Source organism: Malaclemys terrapin, chromosome 2, assembly GCF_027887155.1.
Source record: "Malaclemys terrapin pileata isolate rMalTer1 chromosome 2, rMalTer1.hap1, whole genome shotgun sequence".
Classification (NCBI taxonomy): Eukaryota; Metazoa; Chordata; order Testudines; family Emydidae; genus Malaclemys; species Malaclemys terrapin.
Genome location: NC_071506.1, coordinates 234,440,753 through 234,456,063, shown reverse-complemented (window position 1 = coordinate 234,456,063; position 15,311 = coordinate 234,440,753). Strand labels below are relative to the sequence as shown.

The 15,311-nt window shown below is 43.8% G+C and overlaps 1 protein-coding gene across 1 annotated transcript in view; it reads left to right on the top strand.

Moving 5' to 3' along the window:
• Positions 1 to 735: 735 nt before the first annotated feature.
• SCIN (scinderin) overlaps positions 736 to 15,311 on the top strand; it is a 100,930-nt gene continuing 86,354 nt past the window's right edge. The window contains exons 1-2 of the mRNA XM_054020308.1: positions 736 to 1,013; positions 14,007 to 14,161. Coding sequence (XP_053876283.1) covers positions 815 to 1,013; positions 14,007 to 14,161 — 354 coding nt within the window. The 5' untranslated portion in view covers positions 736 to 814. The remainder of the gene's footprint in view (positions 1,014 to 14,006; positions 14,162 to 15,311) is intronic.

Below are 15,311 nucleotides of genomic sequence, written 5' to 3'. Positions count from 1 at the left end.
ATACAGGCAAATAGAGCAGCATGACACCTATGATTCATGAGTCAGTTGTATTTTGCTTTCCTGGCTTCTTTTTTTATTTATTTTCTTTTGATTCAGAATAAAGAAGTGTCTATACACAGCTCTGAGTGCCATGCCAATTACCTGCCTTACATCTTGGCTTTGTAACTTAGTGGGTTACTGGGCTTTCATGGTCCTTTCTTTGCCCCTAACTAGGCACTCCTGAGAAAAACCAAGTCTTTACTGCTCCCTGTAATAGGAGCAAAAGGCCTGAAAGATTCATCTCCGGGTTCTTGAATAACGTGACACCCCCGTTGTTTTTCATGGGATGGAGTCATTATTTAACAGAAATGCCAGGTACAAAATTACCCGCGAATGACCCCGAAGGTGTGCTCAGTATCACACTAGGGCTTTATAGGCTTTGATTGGGCTGCAAGCGAGAGCAGGGTCAGCGTCAGGCCCTGGAGACTGGCCGAAGACTCGCTCCTCAAAGACTCTCCTGTTCTCCAGCACAAGCAGCCTTTGACCAGCACTAACCGCAGGCGCGGGCAAGTGGCCCCGGTCTCTGGAGGCGCCGCACGGGAGCTCCCCCGGCCGGCTGCCGACCGACTCCCAGCCCCAGCGGGGAGGCAGCAAGCGGAGTCCCAGGCCCCGCCCCTTGAGTGCATCTGGGCCAATCGGGTTCGCTTTATAAAGCTGCCTGGCCCGGCCGCTGCGGCTCAGAGTCAGGAGCGGAGTTGGACTTGGACTTTTTCTGAGTTACTTGGATCCAGCGCGGCGTCCCTTCCGCTTCTCTCTCTCTCGCCCCTGCCGGACCATGCCCCCCGAGCTGTACCACAAGGAGTTTGCCAACGCTGGCCAGAAGAATGGCCTGCAGATCTGGAGGATCGAGAAGCTGGACCTGGTGCCGGTGCCTGAGAACTTGCACGGCAATTTCTACGTGGGGGATGCGTACCTGGTGCTCCACACCCTGAAGAAGAGCAACGCCACCTTCTACAAGCTGCACTACTGGCTGGGTAAGGAGGTGGGGGAGATCGGGCACTGGAAGAGGGCTCGTCCCTGTTCCTGTCCTGATACGCGGACCGCCTTTTCTGTCAGTCTCGCCCACGATCTGAGAGCTGCAGGGCATTTAAATGTCCCGGGAGCGCTCAGTTGCGAAGACCCCAGGAGACGCCAAGAAACATGCTTACAAAAAGTAGACGGGGAGAAGTGGCATTTGTACTTCGCTTGATGCTGAAAGGGGGGAAAGCGGGCGTGCTGCCAAAAACTAGCCGGATCCAGCAGGAAACCGGTACCAAATGAGGGGCTATGCAGTTCTTGTACCGGGATGTCTTGGGGTGCAGCTTTTGTGTTGGTGAAGCAGTAGAAGTAGCACTTGCTGGCTATTTCGATAATACACTTTCTAGGTTTGTAGCCAAAATTTAGCAGGCTCGACATGCCAGATGATCTCAAGTGGTTGTGTTTGTAGCAAAACAAAGTCTAAATTGTTACGGTGGAACTGGAGAAGCTAAACAGCTTCTCTACTTAAGCAGGTTTCAGAGTAGCAGCCGTGTTAGTCTGTATCCGTAAAAAGAACAGGAGTACTTGTGGCACCTTAGAGACTAACAAATTTATTAGAGCATAAGCTTTAGTGGACTACAGCCCACTTCTTCAGATGCATATGAAGAAGTGGGCTGTAGTCCACGAAAGCTTATGCTCTAATAAATTTGTTAGTCTCTAAGGTGCCACAAGTACTCCTGTTCTTTCTACTTAAGCAGTGGAATGGGGACCAAAAACAAACAGGATCAAGTTAGTGCCAACTCCGGCTTGTTGTGGGGCTCTTGTGCCTGCATACGTTGGGATCCAGATTGCTTTAGCGAAAGAGGAGTTTACTATTCACGGAGTATACCTTGGGATGTGGCTGGGAGAGAAGAGGGGTGATGAGGTCAAAAGTTGGTTGGATCTAGCTATATCCAGGAGTGAAATCTTGGACCCATTGAAGTCAATGGGAGTTTTGCCTTCAACTTCAGTGTGGACAGGTTTTCTTCACGGATGCAGGGTCTGGGGTTTTGCAGTGCTGCTGCACTGAGATGTGTGGAGGTCTAGAATTATTTGTAGTAGAGCCACTAGACTTGGTTTCTATTTTAATAGTACAATTTGGAGAAGCTTGGGTGCAAAATCAACAGGATGTGACTAGATCTATCTTTAACCCAGACTCTTCCCACTCTCCATTTTAGCATATCTGCAATCCAAGCACAATTTCTTCCTATAGCAAGTGGAACTGCTGGGATTCATGTCTGTCAATTCCATCTACACCCTCTTCCAGTAAAGTGTTTAGAATGAGGATGCTGGGATGAAGACATGTTTTTTGTGTGTTCAGGGTATTGAGACTTTCCCATCTTGGCCACCAAAAGGTCATCTAGCTTTCCCAGTTACTTGTGCAGCTGAATGAAAAGTTTTGCAGTGTTTCCCACAAGTTTTCTCTGAATTCACACAGACACATAGCTAAATGCAGACAAGTAAAATCAATTTTAATACCAAGAATTAATAACAATTTTGTGTTTGAAGCTTCGTTTCCCATGGATTCTAAATGCAATGATTGCATATGAGACCAAAAAATACCGATTTATTAACTGGTATTTTGGATATGTTGGATCTGTGTGACTCCTTGGGAGGAAATTCCAGAGCAAAGTGGTGGAGTTCGGGCTATTCACCTTCAGATGTTTGTGGAGATCATATTGGGCTCACCCTGGGTAACTCTTATCCAATCAGAAATGAGAAGTGTTGTCTGCTTGGGGTACTGAACAACAGGTGTCAGTGCCAGAAGTGTTATAAGAAAAGCTGAATGAATAATAGATTTTTCAGTTAAAAAAAATTGCTTTCTTCTTAACCAAACCTGCATTGTTTATTTGTTTTTGTTTTGTTTTATCTCCCAAAATGAAAAACTGAACAAATGTTATTTGAGACAAACAAAATGTTTCAACATTGCCAATTTAAAAAAAAAATCTTTTTTTTTTTTTGTGCTGTAACTGTTTTCTGAATTTGACCCAAATTCACAAATAGTTTTAGTGTCCCCCCAAAATGCATTTTTTGGCAAACGTACTATTTTCCAAAAATATTTACCCTGCTCTAGTTAGATGGGAGTGCATTTTGGCAGATCTATTCACTTGGCTTCAGGCACTAGAGGTTGTTAGCAGAGTGTGGTAATTAGCACCTTTACCAGTTAACTCTGTATTTTGTATTATCGGTACTTTATCATTGATAGGGTGGCCAAAGTGTAGTAGGCACTTTACAGTTAAAGATGGAGAAAAAGTTCTTTCTGCCTTAGGGCTTACAATCTAAATAAGAATTGACATTCTAAAAACTAACCATTTGTGTTCTGTTTGTCAAACTTCCAACAAATGTAGGAAACAAATACTGTCTGCATTGTGACGATGCTGTGACAAGAGTGTGGAGAAATTTTTATTTTCTATTAAAATGGAAAACAAATTAACACTTAACACAAATACATGTTACAGTTCTTGTAAAAGCTTGCCCCTAACAAGTGTGCTGACACTCTTATGCTTTAGATGACTTCAAATGGTGTAGGTCTACTTCATTTATGCAAATGAACATTGGACAGCAGTGTGTAGTTAGGTTTTAACCTCCCCCCTCCCCCCCATTAGCTATTTTGAGTTTCTTGACAACAGGAAATGTTCTCTTGAAGTATAACTAAACAAAGTCTGTTTTAGTAGCAACAGAAGACCTTGAGGGAGATCTTCAGTGCTTAAATTCCTTGACTTTCAATGGCAGTTTGGCACTTAATGCCATTTTTGCCTTTGAGAGTCCCCCCATATTATAGGCAAATTAATGGGATATTGCAAGTAGAAAAGGCTACTAGTGTACAAAAGGATGGGTGTGTATGGCAGAAGCAGACAGAAATAACTCTATATGTGAGTTACTTGAGCTGCATCTTTCAAGCTGTGTTGGTGTGGATGGTGTTCTTCAGTAAAATATCTCTGGTTAGATTCACATTCCCTTTTTAAAAATATGCTACCCATGTAGTAAATATGCACATTATGCTTGCTTATTAGAGCTAATAGAATGTATCTGTCAGTATAATAAAGCAACAAAAATAACCTGGTTAACCTGACACTAACTTATCTTAAAATTGTGGGCTTGCACACTTAATGAGCAAATGGCTCCCTTGATCAGTTTTTTTGAATAAAAGCCAACCTTTAATATCTAAGGTTTAATATTCTTGGTTTTCAGGTGTCTGAGGAGTTTCCATTATTGTGATTTAGTTGGTGGTTGGTAGAAATGTTTCTAGAGGTGGTTATGAATAAGGTCTCTGCACTTGTAAAATTATCTTTGTGGTCCTGTAAGTAAATTGTCATCTGGCAAAGCCAAAGAAATAATATGCTAGAGCTGAAATGGCCTGTGATGCACTGAACTTGCTTTCCTTTATTGGGCAAAGCCTTCAACAAAAACATTTGTGTAGGTATGTCTTTCAGAACAGTGAGCAAGTGCAGCTCCCCTTCACACCAGTGGAAGGGATACTGCTAAAACCCCAAAACGTATTTGAAAATGGTAGGCAGTTTGGGCCCTACGTCACCTCTCATTAAAGTCAGCAGCAAAACTCCCTTTGACTTCGAGGAGAGCAGAACTGAACCCTCTGCCTTCAGTGCTTAAGGAACAGTGAATTACGGTAAATTGAAACAATCTTCTCCGGGGTTTCTATTAACAATGGAAAGAGGAGTTTGCATCTCTCAGGCTACTCAATTGTGTGGCAAGGGACTTCCTCTGTCTCGCTGGACTTAGCACTTCGTCCTCTGGCAGTGGCAGGGCCTGGGGTAAATCAGTCCCATTCTGGACAGTGTTTTGTCTTCCCCCTCCGTATTTACTGATCAATATTTTCAAGGTAGGCCTGGGGCAGGCCCAAGGAGTGCTCCTCCTCCAAACAAAAGAAACCAATTTACAATCACAAAACAAAGGGGGAGGATACCTTTCCCTGCCTCCTCACTGGGGGAGTGTTGCCTTGTTGGCCACAGGGTGTCAGTCCTTCCCTAAACAGGCACTCAGTTTTGGGTTGTTGACCCTGTAGGGAGGAGAGCAGCTTCTCACCCTACAATAGCCTATCTTCCTGCAGCCCCTAGCCTGGCAGCAGCTTGTCTTTCCTCATTCTCTCACCAGAGGAAGGGTTTTTAAAGGTCTGGGGCAGCCCTTCATTGGCCCAGGTGTCCCTAATTGACCTGCTGTAGCCCTTTCTGAGATTATAGGAAAAATAGCCTTTATCATTCTAGGGCTAACATACCCACCCTTTACCTGGAACACAATAAGGACCACTCTCTTGCAGCTACCCAGCCTGACTTTGTCACAACTTGGGTGTGGAGGACAGTCCAGAATAAATGATATTATCTCGTCCTCTTATAATTAAGGATTTTTAAAAAAACCCAAATGAACAAAAAACAACAACGCCCCCCAAAAACACAAAACCAGAAATAATAATAAAATGGAAATAAATTCCCTAACAGTAATAATTGTTTCTGTTTAGGGATTGGACATTTTCACCCTCCCAGCCATATATGTTGTTCAGTGTGTTAGTGTCATTTATGGTGCATCTGATTCCTGGCACGCTTGTGTTACTTGCATCTGGTCAATGAATGTCACTGGCACTAATAGAAGGTAAAGAATTGCTAAATCTTGCAGCCAATTCTGGACTTAGCCCTGTGATCACTGTACTCTCAAAACTCCCATTGATACCAACATTTTCAATGCACCAGGAATGCAGCACCAGGTTCTCTTAAACTTATGGTGGGATTTTCAAAAGTGCCTAAGTATCAGTGAGACTTGTGCTGCTAAGGCACTTTTGTGAACCCCACTCTTATGTGTACACGAGCACTTTTGTCCGTAAAACTTTTGTTGGTCAGAGGTGTGAAAAAAAACATGCCCCTACCGACATAAATTTCACTGACAAAAGTGTCGGTGTGGACAGCGCTACGTCAGTGGGAGACACTCTCCCACAGCCATAGCTACCGCCACTCATTAGGGGTGATTTAATTATGCCAGCAGGAGAGCTCTCTCCTGTCAGCATAGAGTGCCTACACGGGGTACAGCCGTGTCACTGTAAGGTCTGTACTATAGTCAGCCTATGTCACAAATTCCCAGATCCTCAAATATCAGAGGGGTAGCCGTGTTAGTTTGGATCTGTAAAAAGCGACAAAGAGTCCTGTGGCACCTTATAGACTAACAGATGTATTGGAGCATAAGCTTTCGTGGTTGAATACCCACTTCGTCAGACGCATGCGACAAGTTTATGCTCCAATACGTCTGTTAGTCTATACGGTGCCACAGGACTCTTTGTCGCTTTTTACAGATCCTCAGAAATATTTAGGTGCCTAACTCCCATTACAATCAAAAGAACTTTTTTTTTCTTTCTTTTTTTTCCCCCTTAAGTCTTACCTTTGTTTCAGGGTCTGTCTTGAATCACATAATGGTGATGCAGATAGACCCGATGTTTATTAACTCTCTTTGGCAAGTTCTTAAACTTTCCATTATCATAAATCTCTGAAATGGTTAAATGTTTCTTTCCCTAAATATGTAAATAAAGCTCTAAAATTCAATGAGCTTGCTTTTTTTTATTGCACTTTTGCAACTTGGCTGCCCATGAAAATTCAAATGCCAGATATCTTGTTATTCCAAAATATTTTGTCTAAGTTTAATCTTCTGGCACAGTTTTCAAAGCTCAGATGTCAAATCCTTTTATCATTTCACTTACTGAAAGTTAAGTTCTTTATGACCTTAATATGCTGGAGTAGCAGGATTTGATTTTTATTTCTTAATCTGGTGCACTTCAGGATTTATTCTAAGCATAATCTTATATGTGATTAAATTTCAGTGTGTTTAAAATTGAGATCCATATGTGCAGCCACTTAGCTTTATTAAGAGCTAGACTGGTTTAATGAAGAAACATTGACAGACATTCTGTTTCACTAAAGTTATTGTTTGAATACAGCTATTGTTTCTGGTAATTTTTCACAATAGCAATATCATCTCTCAACAAAATATCTAATTTATAGTGATTTGGGGACTAACAAAATAGCAAAAGGCAAACAAGTATGTGCAACCAGTGGAGCGTTGTGGGTTTAAACTAACTGTACTGCCACAATTAGTAGATCTGAGATACAGCCAAACTATTTGTCCTTCACAGAAAAATGATGGTCTTCTTTTTTAATGTTGATTAATATAGGGGAATACTAAGGCCTGTTGATAGGATTACATCTGTGATGATGTCCTGGCCAAATATAGTGGAATGCACACCTGTGTTTAAAGCCCTGAATGAGAAAATTGAATGACCTGAAACTAGTAGCAACTGAAGGATGGTGTTGTGGGGCATATCCTGGACTGGGATCCAGGAGATTTTAGTTCAGCTCCTGGCTCTGTCACGGACTTCTTGTATGACATTGATCAAGTCATGCAGGCTACGTTTACACTGCCTGTGGCAGCGAGCATCCCAGATTGGGTTGACAGACTCCAGCTCATGCTACTTCACAGAAAATACCTGTGTAGATAGTTCTTTTATGTTGCGACTCACGCTGGAGCAGGAGCTCTGGAGCCCACCCACCTCCCAAGGCTTCAGAGCCCGAGCTCCAGTCCAAGCTACAACATCTACAGTTATTTATAGCCCGAGCCCAAATCTGCTGACCCGGGCTGAGAGGCCAGCTGCTGCAGGCTGTGTAAACATACCTCCAGGTCCTAAGCCATCAAAGAATAGTTAATGGGACTACTTACATGCTTAAAGTTAAGCACATACTTAAGTGGTTTACAGGATCATAGCTTTAATCTCTGCAGTTTTGTTCCCTATCTGTAAAATGGGAGTAATATTTCCTTTTGTCCATCTTGTCTGTCTAGATGAAAAGTGCTTTGGGGCAGGGACTGTCACTTTATTATCTTTGTACAGTTCACAAAGGGTCTGGATCTTGGCTGAGGCCTCTAGGTTCTACTTTAAAAACAAACAAAAAACCTTGGCTTATTTGTATTAGTGGTTTTTTTTTTTAAAGCATGGTGTTTAGTTCATAACTTTTCCATCCCTCAAGCTATTAACAAGATTGTGCTTTGTTCTCTCTTTTCACCAGTGTCGGATGTACTCTTACAAAAGAGTAGGCTTTCAGAAAGAAGGAACTAAATAATAACGTTGTGGCATTTACAGTATACAGGCTCTACTCAACAAGCACACTAAATGTCTCTGGCCATAGAGGTCCCTTAGGATTTCATATCTTGGAATCCACATGACTGATCCTAATTCCGGCATCAGATAGGTTTTGGTTTGACTGCAATGTTCTGAAAGGATCGTCTCTCCACCATTCAAATATTCTGTCTAAACAAAAGTGTAATCCAATTTAGAGACATGTGGTATTGCTGTCACAATACAATTCTAGGAGAGGAAAATTCCAGCATTATGTAATTGACCTAACCCTACCCTATGCCTCTTGTGCCTTAGAAAAACGTAAGCCTTGTGCACTCTAAAAACATGACTGTAGTCACACCATGTTAACATGGTTTATTCTTGGTTCCCTATGAGTCTTAACAGACCACCACAAACTTCTAGTTTGTTTTTGGCATTTGTGTTTTTTTTTTCTCACTTTTCCTAGCTGTCTTTGCTCTGCAGTTGTGAAGGCTTCAAGCCAATGCAGTAGTAAAAGATCAATTCCAGTCTGTTAACCCAAGAGCCTGTGAAGCAATGGAAAAGTGGAGCAAAGATGCTTGCCAGTGTATAAAGAATATTTTTGGTTCTGGGTAGGATGTCACTGTTGCCCAACTTAGTGCTCCTTTCAGTAAGTGTAACACTGACACACCCTGATGATTGTTGGGCAGGATTGAACTGGGGACCTCTGACGCTTAGTACATGAGCCTCTACCACATGAGCTAAAGGCCAACTGACTATTAGCTAAGGCTGTAGAGCAAACTCATTAATCTCTCTCTAAGTGGTCTTAGTGCCACTGGATGGGACAGAACACCACACCCAGGAGGTGTGTGGGTTACACAAGCACCAGTTGGCTTGTGGTCATGGTTACAGCTTGTGCTTGCTACTATGGGCAGCATAGGCGGAGTCTGTTTTAGGGATTAGCCATCAAACCATGCCCCATTAGGACATAGTTAAAGCCCTTGCATGCTAGCCAGACATCTCTCTTAGATCATCACCCTTCTATCTCATGGAAAATCTCTACTGGTTGCTGAGATCATGAGACTTGCCGTTTGTATGTGGTTTCTGTGGTAGGCCTCCCCCCGTTGCCTACCAGCAATGCTAATGAGAGGATTTCATGACTTTATAGTTTTAATATTCTGGGTTCTTAGTTATCTGGAATACTAGTCATCTGTTACCAGGATGGCACTCTCCTTGAGACCATCTTTACCAAGTTTCAGAGTAGCAGCTGTGTTAGTCTGTATCCGCAAAAAGAACAGGAGTACTTGTGGCACCTTAGTGACTAACAAATTTATTAGAGCATAAGCTTTCGTAGGCTACAGCCCACTTCTTCGGATGTATATCCGGATATGCATCCGAAGAAGTGGGCTGTAGCCTACGAAAGCTTATGCTCTAATAAATTTGTTAGTCTCTAAGGTGCCACAAGTACATCTTTACCAAGATTGCCATGGCCTCTGGTTTTTCAAGGTTTAGTTCTAGAGGCCATTTTGTTTTCCCAGAGTTGAATTATCTACACAAAAATGGATGAGCCAGAATCAGCCCTGAGGTAAATCCTCTGGGCCTGATTGTCTTCTTGCTCGCACTTGCTTTAATGGAGCCATTCCTGGCATACATATGTGTATGAGTGTGGAATCAGGCCAACTAGCTTCAATTGAGTTTGAGCTGTGTACGCCAGGCTGAATTTACCTGATATCTTAAACAATATTACATTTATTATAACAATTTTATTGCAAGACTAGGTATAGAAATAGACTCTTATCTATAACAATATTTCAGGGCCTATTTCCTTGGACCCTGGACCTATGGTATAATTACATGCTATGAATGTCCATAAATTAATTTTTAAAAGCTCAGTGATTTATATGAAAGTGTGTCAACACCAGTCTGCCTGTGCCTATATTGCTTATGGAGTTAACTGTCCTGGCCTTGGCTTTTGTGCTGGGGTACCCAGTTTACAACTTTCCACTTGCTGGTCTAGTACCTGGAAATTAATGGAGCTCTGCTCGTTGGGATCAGATTGTCAGGATTCTGCTGGTCTGTTCCGCTCTCAAAAAGCGGGGAAACCCCATTGATGGATTCTCTCTTTCCTCTGGGCTGGCATGGTTCCTTCAAACTGTCTGCTTGCTGGCTTTGTCTGATCTAAAGCTGCTTCTATAAAGTCAGGCAGCTATATGATTCCACCCTCCAGAGGATTCTGCATAAGTTATTACTCCTCCCTTTGATTCCCTGAGAACCAGGATTTTCTCCATTTCAAAAGCAGCTCCAGCAGTTCTTCTCTCCCACTTGAGTCCTACAAGCATTCTCTAAATCTGCAAAGCAAGGCAGGATGCATATTGATAGGAGGGGCTAGTTAAGTGGCCATCCTTATGGAATGTAGTCCCCTTTCTCTGCTTCTCCTTGCCCTCTCCCAGTACATGCAGGTGGGGAGGACAGTTGTCTGGCCTCCTGTGAGATGACACTTGGCTGGAGCTTCATCTCTTCCTCCATCTTTTTCTCTCCATGCAATCCCTGAAAGGTCTCTTGGCATAGACTGTCTGGAGCCTGGTGCTGAAGTAAAGTCTTAGTTTTGTCACTTCTCACCCACCTAGGGTTGCCAACTTTCTGACTGCAGAAAACCGAACACCCCTTGCCCTGCCCTGCCCCTTCTCCGAGGCCCTGTGTTCACTCACTCCATCCCCCCCTCTCTCCGTCGCTCACTCTCCCCCACCCTCACTCACTCATTTTCACCAGGCTGGGGCAGAGGGTTAGTGTGAGGGAGGAGGTGAGGGCTCCGGCTGGGGGTGCGAGCTCTGGAGTGGGGCCGGGGATGCAGATTTGGGACGCGGGAGGGGACTCCAGGCTGGAGGAGGGAGTTGGGGTGTGGGAGGCGTACTGGCTCTGGGGTGAGGCCAGAAATGAGGGGGCTCCAGGGTGTGGGAGGGGGCTCCGGGCTGGGGCATAGGGTTGTGAGCTCTGGCTGGGGATACGGACTCTGGGGTGGGGCCGGGTGTGACGGGTTCGGTCACAGAAACCACCTTGGGACTGCCACCTGATGTGCTGAGACTACCTCCGAGCCCGTTTTCCCTGCCAGCTTGGGACTTCAGTACCCTGTCTTGTTGAGGCTGAGACACTAGCCTGTTGCAAACACAGACCCAGGTCTGAACCACATCCCCCAAAAGCTGCAGACATCACTGAAAATAGCTTAAGAAGTGCTCTTGTCTCTAGCACCCAGATACCCAGTTCCCAATGGGGTCCAAACCCCAGATAAATCTGTTTTATTCTGTATAAAACTTGTACAGGGTAAACTCATAAATTGTCCGCCCTCTATAACACTGATAGAGATGCACAGCTGTTTGCTCCCCCACGAATTAATTACTTACTCTAGGTTAATTAATAAGCAAAAAGTGATTTTATTAAGTATAACTAGTAGGATTTAAGTGATTCCAAGTAATAACAGACAAAACAAAGTAAATTACCAAGCAAAATAAAACAAAAACACGTAAATCTAAGCCTAATACAGTAAGAAACTGATTATAGATGAAATCTCACCCTCAGATGTTCTAATAAGCTTCTTTCACAGACTAGACTCCTTTCTAGTCTGGGCCCAATCCTTTCCCCTGGTACAGTCCTTGTTCCAGCTCAGGTGGTAGCTAGGGGATTTCTCATGACTGCAGCCCTCTTTGTTCTATTCCACCCCCCATATAGCTTTGGCACAAGGCGGGAATCTTTTCTCTTTGGGTCCCCACCCCTCCTAAATGGAAAAGCACCAGGTTTAAGATGGATTTCAGTACTAGGTGACATGGTCACATATCCTGTGAGACCCCAAGCCTTCATTCTTCCCAGCCTGACTCACAGGAAGGCTTGCAAGTAAACAGAGCTATTTACAATGAATTGTCCTAGTTGATGGGAGCCATCAAGATTCCAAACCACCATTAATGGCCCACACTTTGCAAAATTATAATAGGACCTCAGAGTTGTATTTCATATTTCTACTTTCAGATACAAGAATGATACATTTATACAAATAGGATGACTACACTCAGTAGATTATAAGATTTGTAATGATACCTTACAAGAGACCTTTTGCATGAAGCATATTCCAGTTACATTATATTCATACTCATTAGTATATTTTCATAAAATCATAGAATCATAGAATATTAGGGTTGTAAGGGACCTCAGGAGGTCATCTAGTCCAACCCCCTGCTCAAAGCCTGACCTTAAAAACCTCTAAGGAAGGAGATTCCACCACCTCTCTAGGAAACGCATTCCAGTGCTTCACCACCCTCCTAGTGAAAAAGTTTTTCCTAATATCCAACCTAAACCTCCCCCACTGCAACTTGAGACCATTACTCCTTGTTCTGTCATCTGGTACCACTGAGAACCGTCTAGATCCATCCTCTGTGGAATCCCCTTTCAGGTAGTTGAAAGCAACTATCAAATAGTATGGAATGCAATGTAACACCGGGGATCAGGGGTTTGGGGTGCAGAAGGGGCATCTGGGCTGGGGCTAAGGGGTTCAGAGTGCAGTGGGGGCTCAGGGCTAGGGCAGCGGGTTGGGGTGTGGGCTCCAGGAGGAAGTTTGCGTGCGGAAGGGAGCTCAGGGCTGGGGTTGGGGTGCTGGAGGGGGTGTGGGGTGTGGGCTCTGGGAGGGGGTTTGGGTGCGGGAGGGGGCTCAGGGCTGGGGCAGGGGGTTTCCAGCCAATGTGAGCTGAGGAGCCAGCACTCGGGGCAGTGCCTGCGCCACAGGCAGGGGCAGCATGTGGAGCCCTCCTGGCTGCCCTGTGCATAGGAGACAGCGGGACATGCCAGCCACTTCCGGGAGCCATGCAGAGCCGGTCGCTGTGGCCAACTGGACTTTTAGTGGCCTGGTCAGCAGTGCTGACCAGAGCTGCCAGGGTCTCTTTTCAGCCAGGTGTTCAGTCAGCTAGCAGCAAGGCAACAGCCGAGTTCAGTGGTTCTCTGCTATTGATGACTCAGCTGAAAGCACACGTTTTCCATTTAAAAAAACAACAAACATGCCCCTTATGTGATTGCTTCAGAATTTCTGAACACTGCTTCACCTCAGTGCCAGAAACCAGGCACAAGCACTGCCAATAATGGAATAAAAGCCCTCTCTGATGAGACCGGTGACTACTGGTGCCTTTCCAGAGAATTAAACTTAAACACCTATCTTACTAAACATGTGCAACCTGAGTTTCTTGGACTGTAGAGAGAGTCTAATCAGGCTAGAAAGGGTTTTTTACAAAGCATGCAATAGTAGACTAAAATGAGCCTTGACCATAAATGTGGTCACATATTTCTGGTAAGACTTGTTGTGCGCTATTCTCTGAAAAGATAACACACCAAACTCAGTGTAAAAGGAAGCAGTGCATTTAGCAAACTTGGTATCCTCCTCCCTCCTCAAATATTGCCCCAGGTAACTATTTTCTGCTCCCTGGCCCTCCCAAGGGTTTTCCATGTTCACGCTCAAAACAAGTCACTTTGGAAAGCCAGAAGTAGCTTTCAGAGCCATTTTTCAGGCTTGAATTTGTCTCATTAAACTAGAATGTTACTCAAGAAGATTGAGAAAGGTACTGTTTAGACACTTTTACTTCCTGTTTCTGTAGAAAGCCAGTACTGCAAGTGGCTATGAAATAGTCCTGAAGGGTGTCCGTGTTTTTGCTGAAAGGGTCCAAAGGAGGACCGGATGGGTGCATTTTCTCAGAATATAGACAGGCCATTATTCTGCTGAATGTAGCCTCAGAATATCATCACACATCTGATTATTGGGTCAGGAAAAACAATTTGCAAAACAAAAATCTAGGCTACCCATCTTACTACGCTAGGATGACTTGCTCAGTAAGGGTAATATTTTATCTTCTTTCAGGAAAAGAATGCAGCCAGGACGAAAGCACAGCTGCAGCAATCTTCACTGTTCAGATGGATGACTATCTAGGTGGGAAACCTGTGCAGAGTAGAGAAATTCAAGGACACGAGTCTACTGACTTTGTTGGATATTTCAAAGGAGGGATTAAGTACAAGGTAAGCAGTCAGCTAGGAAAATAACAAGGAGTCTGGTGGCACCTTAAAGACTAACAGATTTATTTGGGCATAAGCTTTCGTGAGTAAAAACCTCACTTCTTCGGATGCCCAAACACAACTCCCCTCCTTCCCGCCCAAAAAGGTCAAAACATATCTTTGTTGGATTCTGGGATACGTTCTGCTTTCTACTTAGCTTTAATACAAAGTAACCATATTAACACAATTAATGACTATTAGAACTTTTGAAAAAAATCACAACACAATTTCTTGACAACTTTTACTGGTATTAAAAAGAAAACAAAAGAACCATCTTTGCCTGTGGTAATTATATAGGATTACATTCTACCAAGGTTACTCATGTAGACTAGTACCTTTCTCTGCAAGTAGCATTTATTTCAGTGGGAATATTCTCAGCGTAAGGTATTGCTTGACATAAGAGTGGCAGAATCTGCGCAATAAAAAGTAGGCATGAAACAATGTTTCATGGAGCACATGAAAATATTTGAAGGTCTCTGTCTAAGGGTGTCCCAGCTCACAAAAAGGGTGTCTCCGTCCACTACTTCACATGCCTGCTTGTGATAGGGGAACCAATGGTTCTGTTCAAATAAGCTCGCAACTTCTTAAGATTGCAAAACTGGGCTGTTAAACCGCATGCGAGCCTGCAGTCTTGCGATTCTTGGTACTTTCTGCTTCTGGGTAAGCTGTCAATACGAGAGGAATGACCCCTGCCTCACTGGTTTCAGGCACCTCTGCTTTTGGCCTCGTACAGAATCCAGTGTTTGGAGGTATATAAAAAAGAAAAACGTGGAAGATTCCCAGAACCTCCTTTGGCTTTTGCTTCAAAAAGTTTGGTTTCCATCTTGTATGGAGGGCTTTGCCCACTCCTGTTACATTGGAGTTTTGTATGTGTAGTAGAGCTGGCTGAAAAACAGCAAGCATCTTTCATGAAACTTTCATTGAAATTTCAAAAAGTTGAAAATTCCAACCAGCACCAGTGTCTACCTCATTTCCAGATGTAGTGCTTCCAACAGCAATAACTTCTTATCTGTGGTGTTGCCTGCAGTAGGTTGTCATAACAGCTGCTACAGAAATTCTCCTGGGCAGCAGTAGCTAATTAGTCATTTGGAGGGATGGAAACATCTCTGGGCAT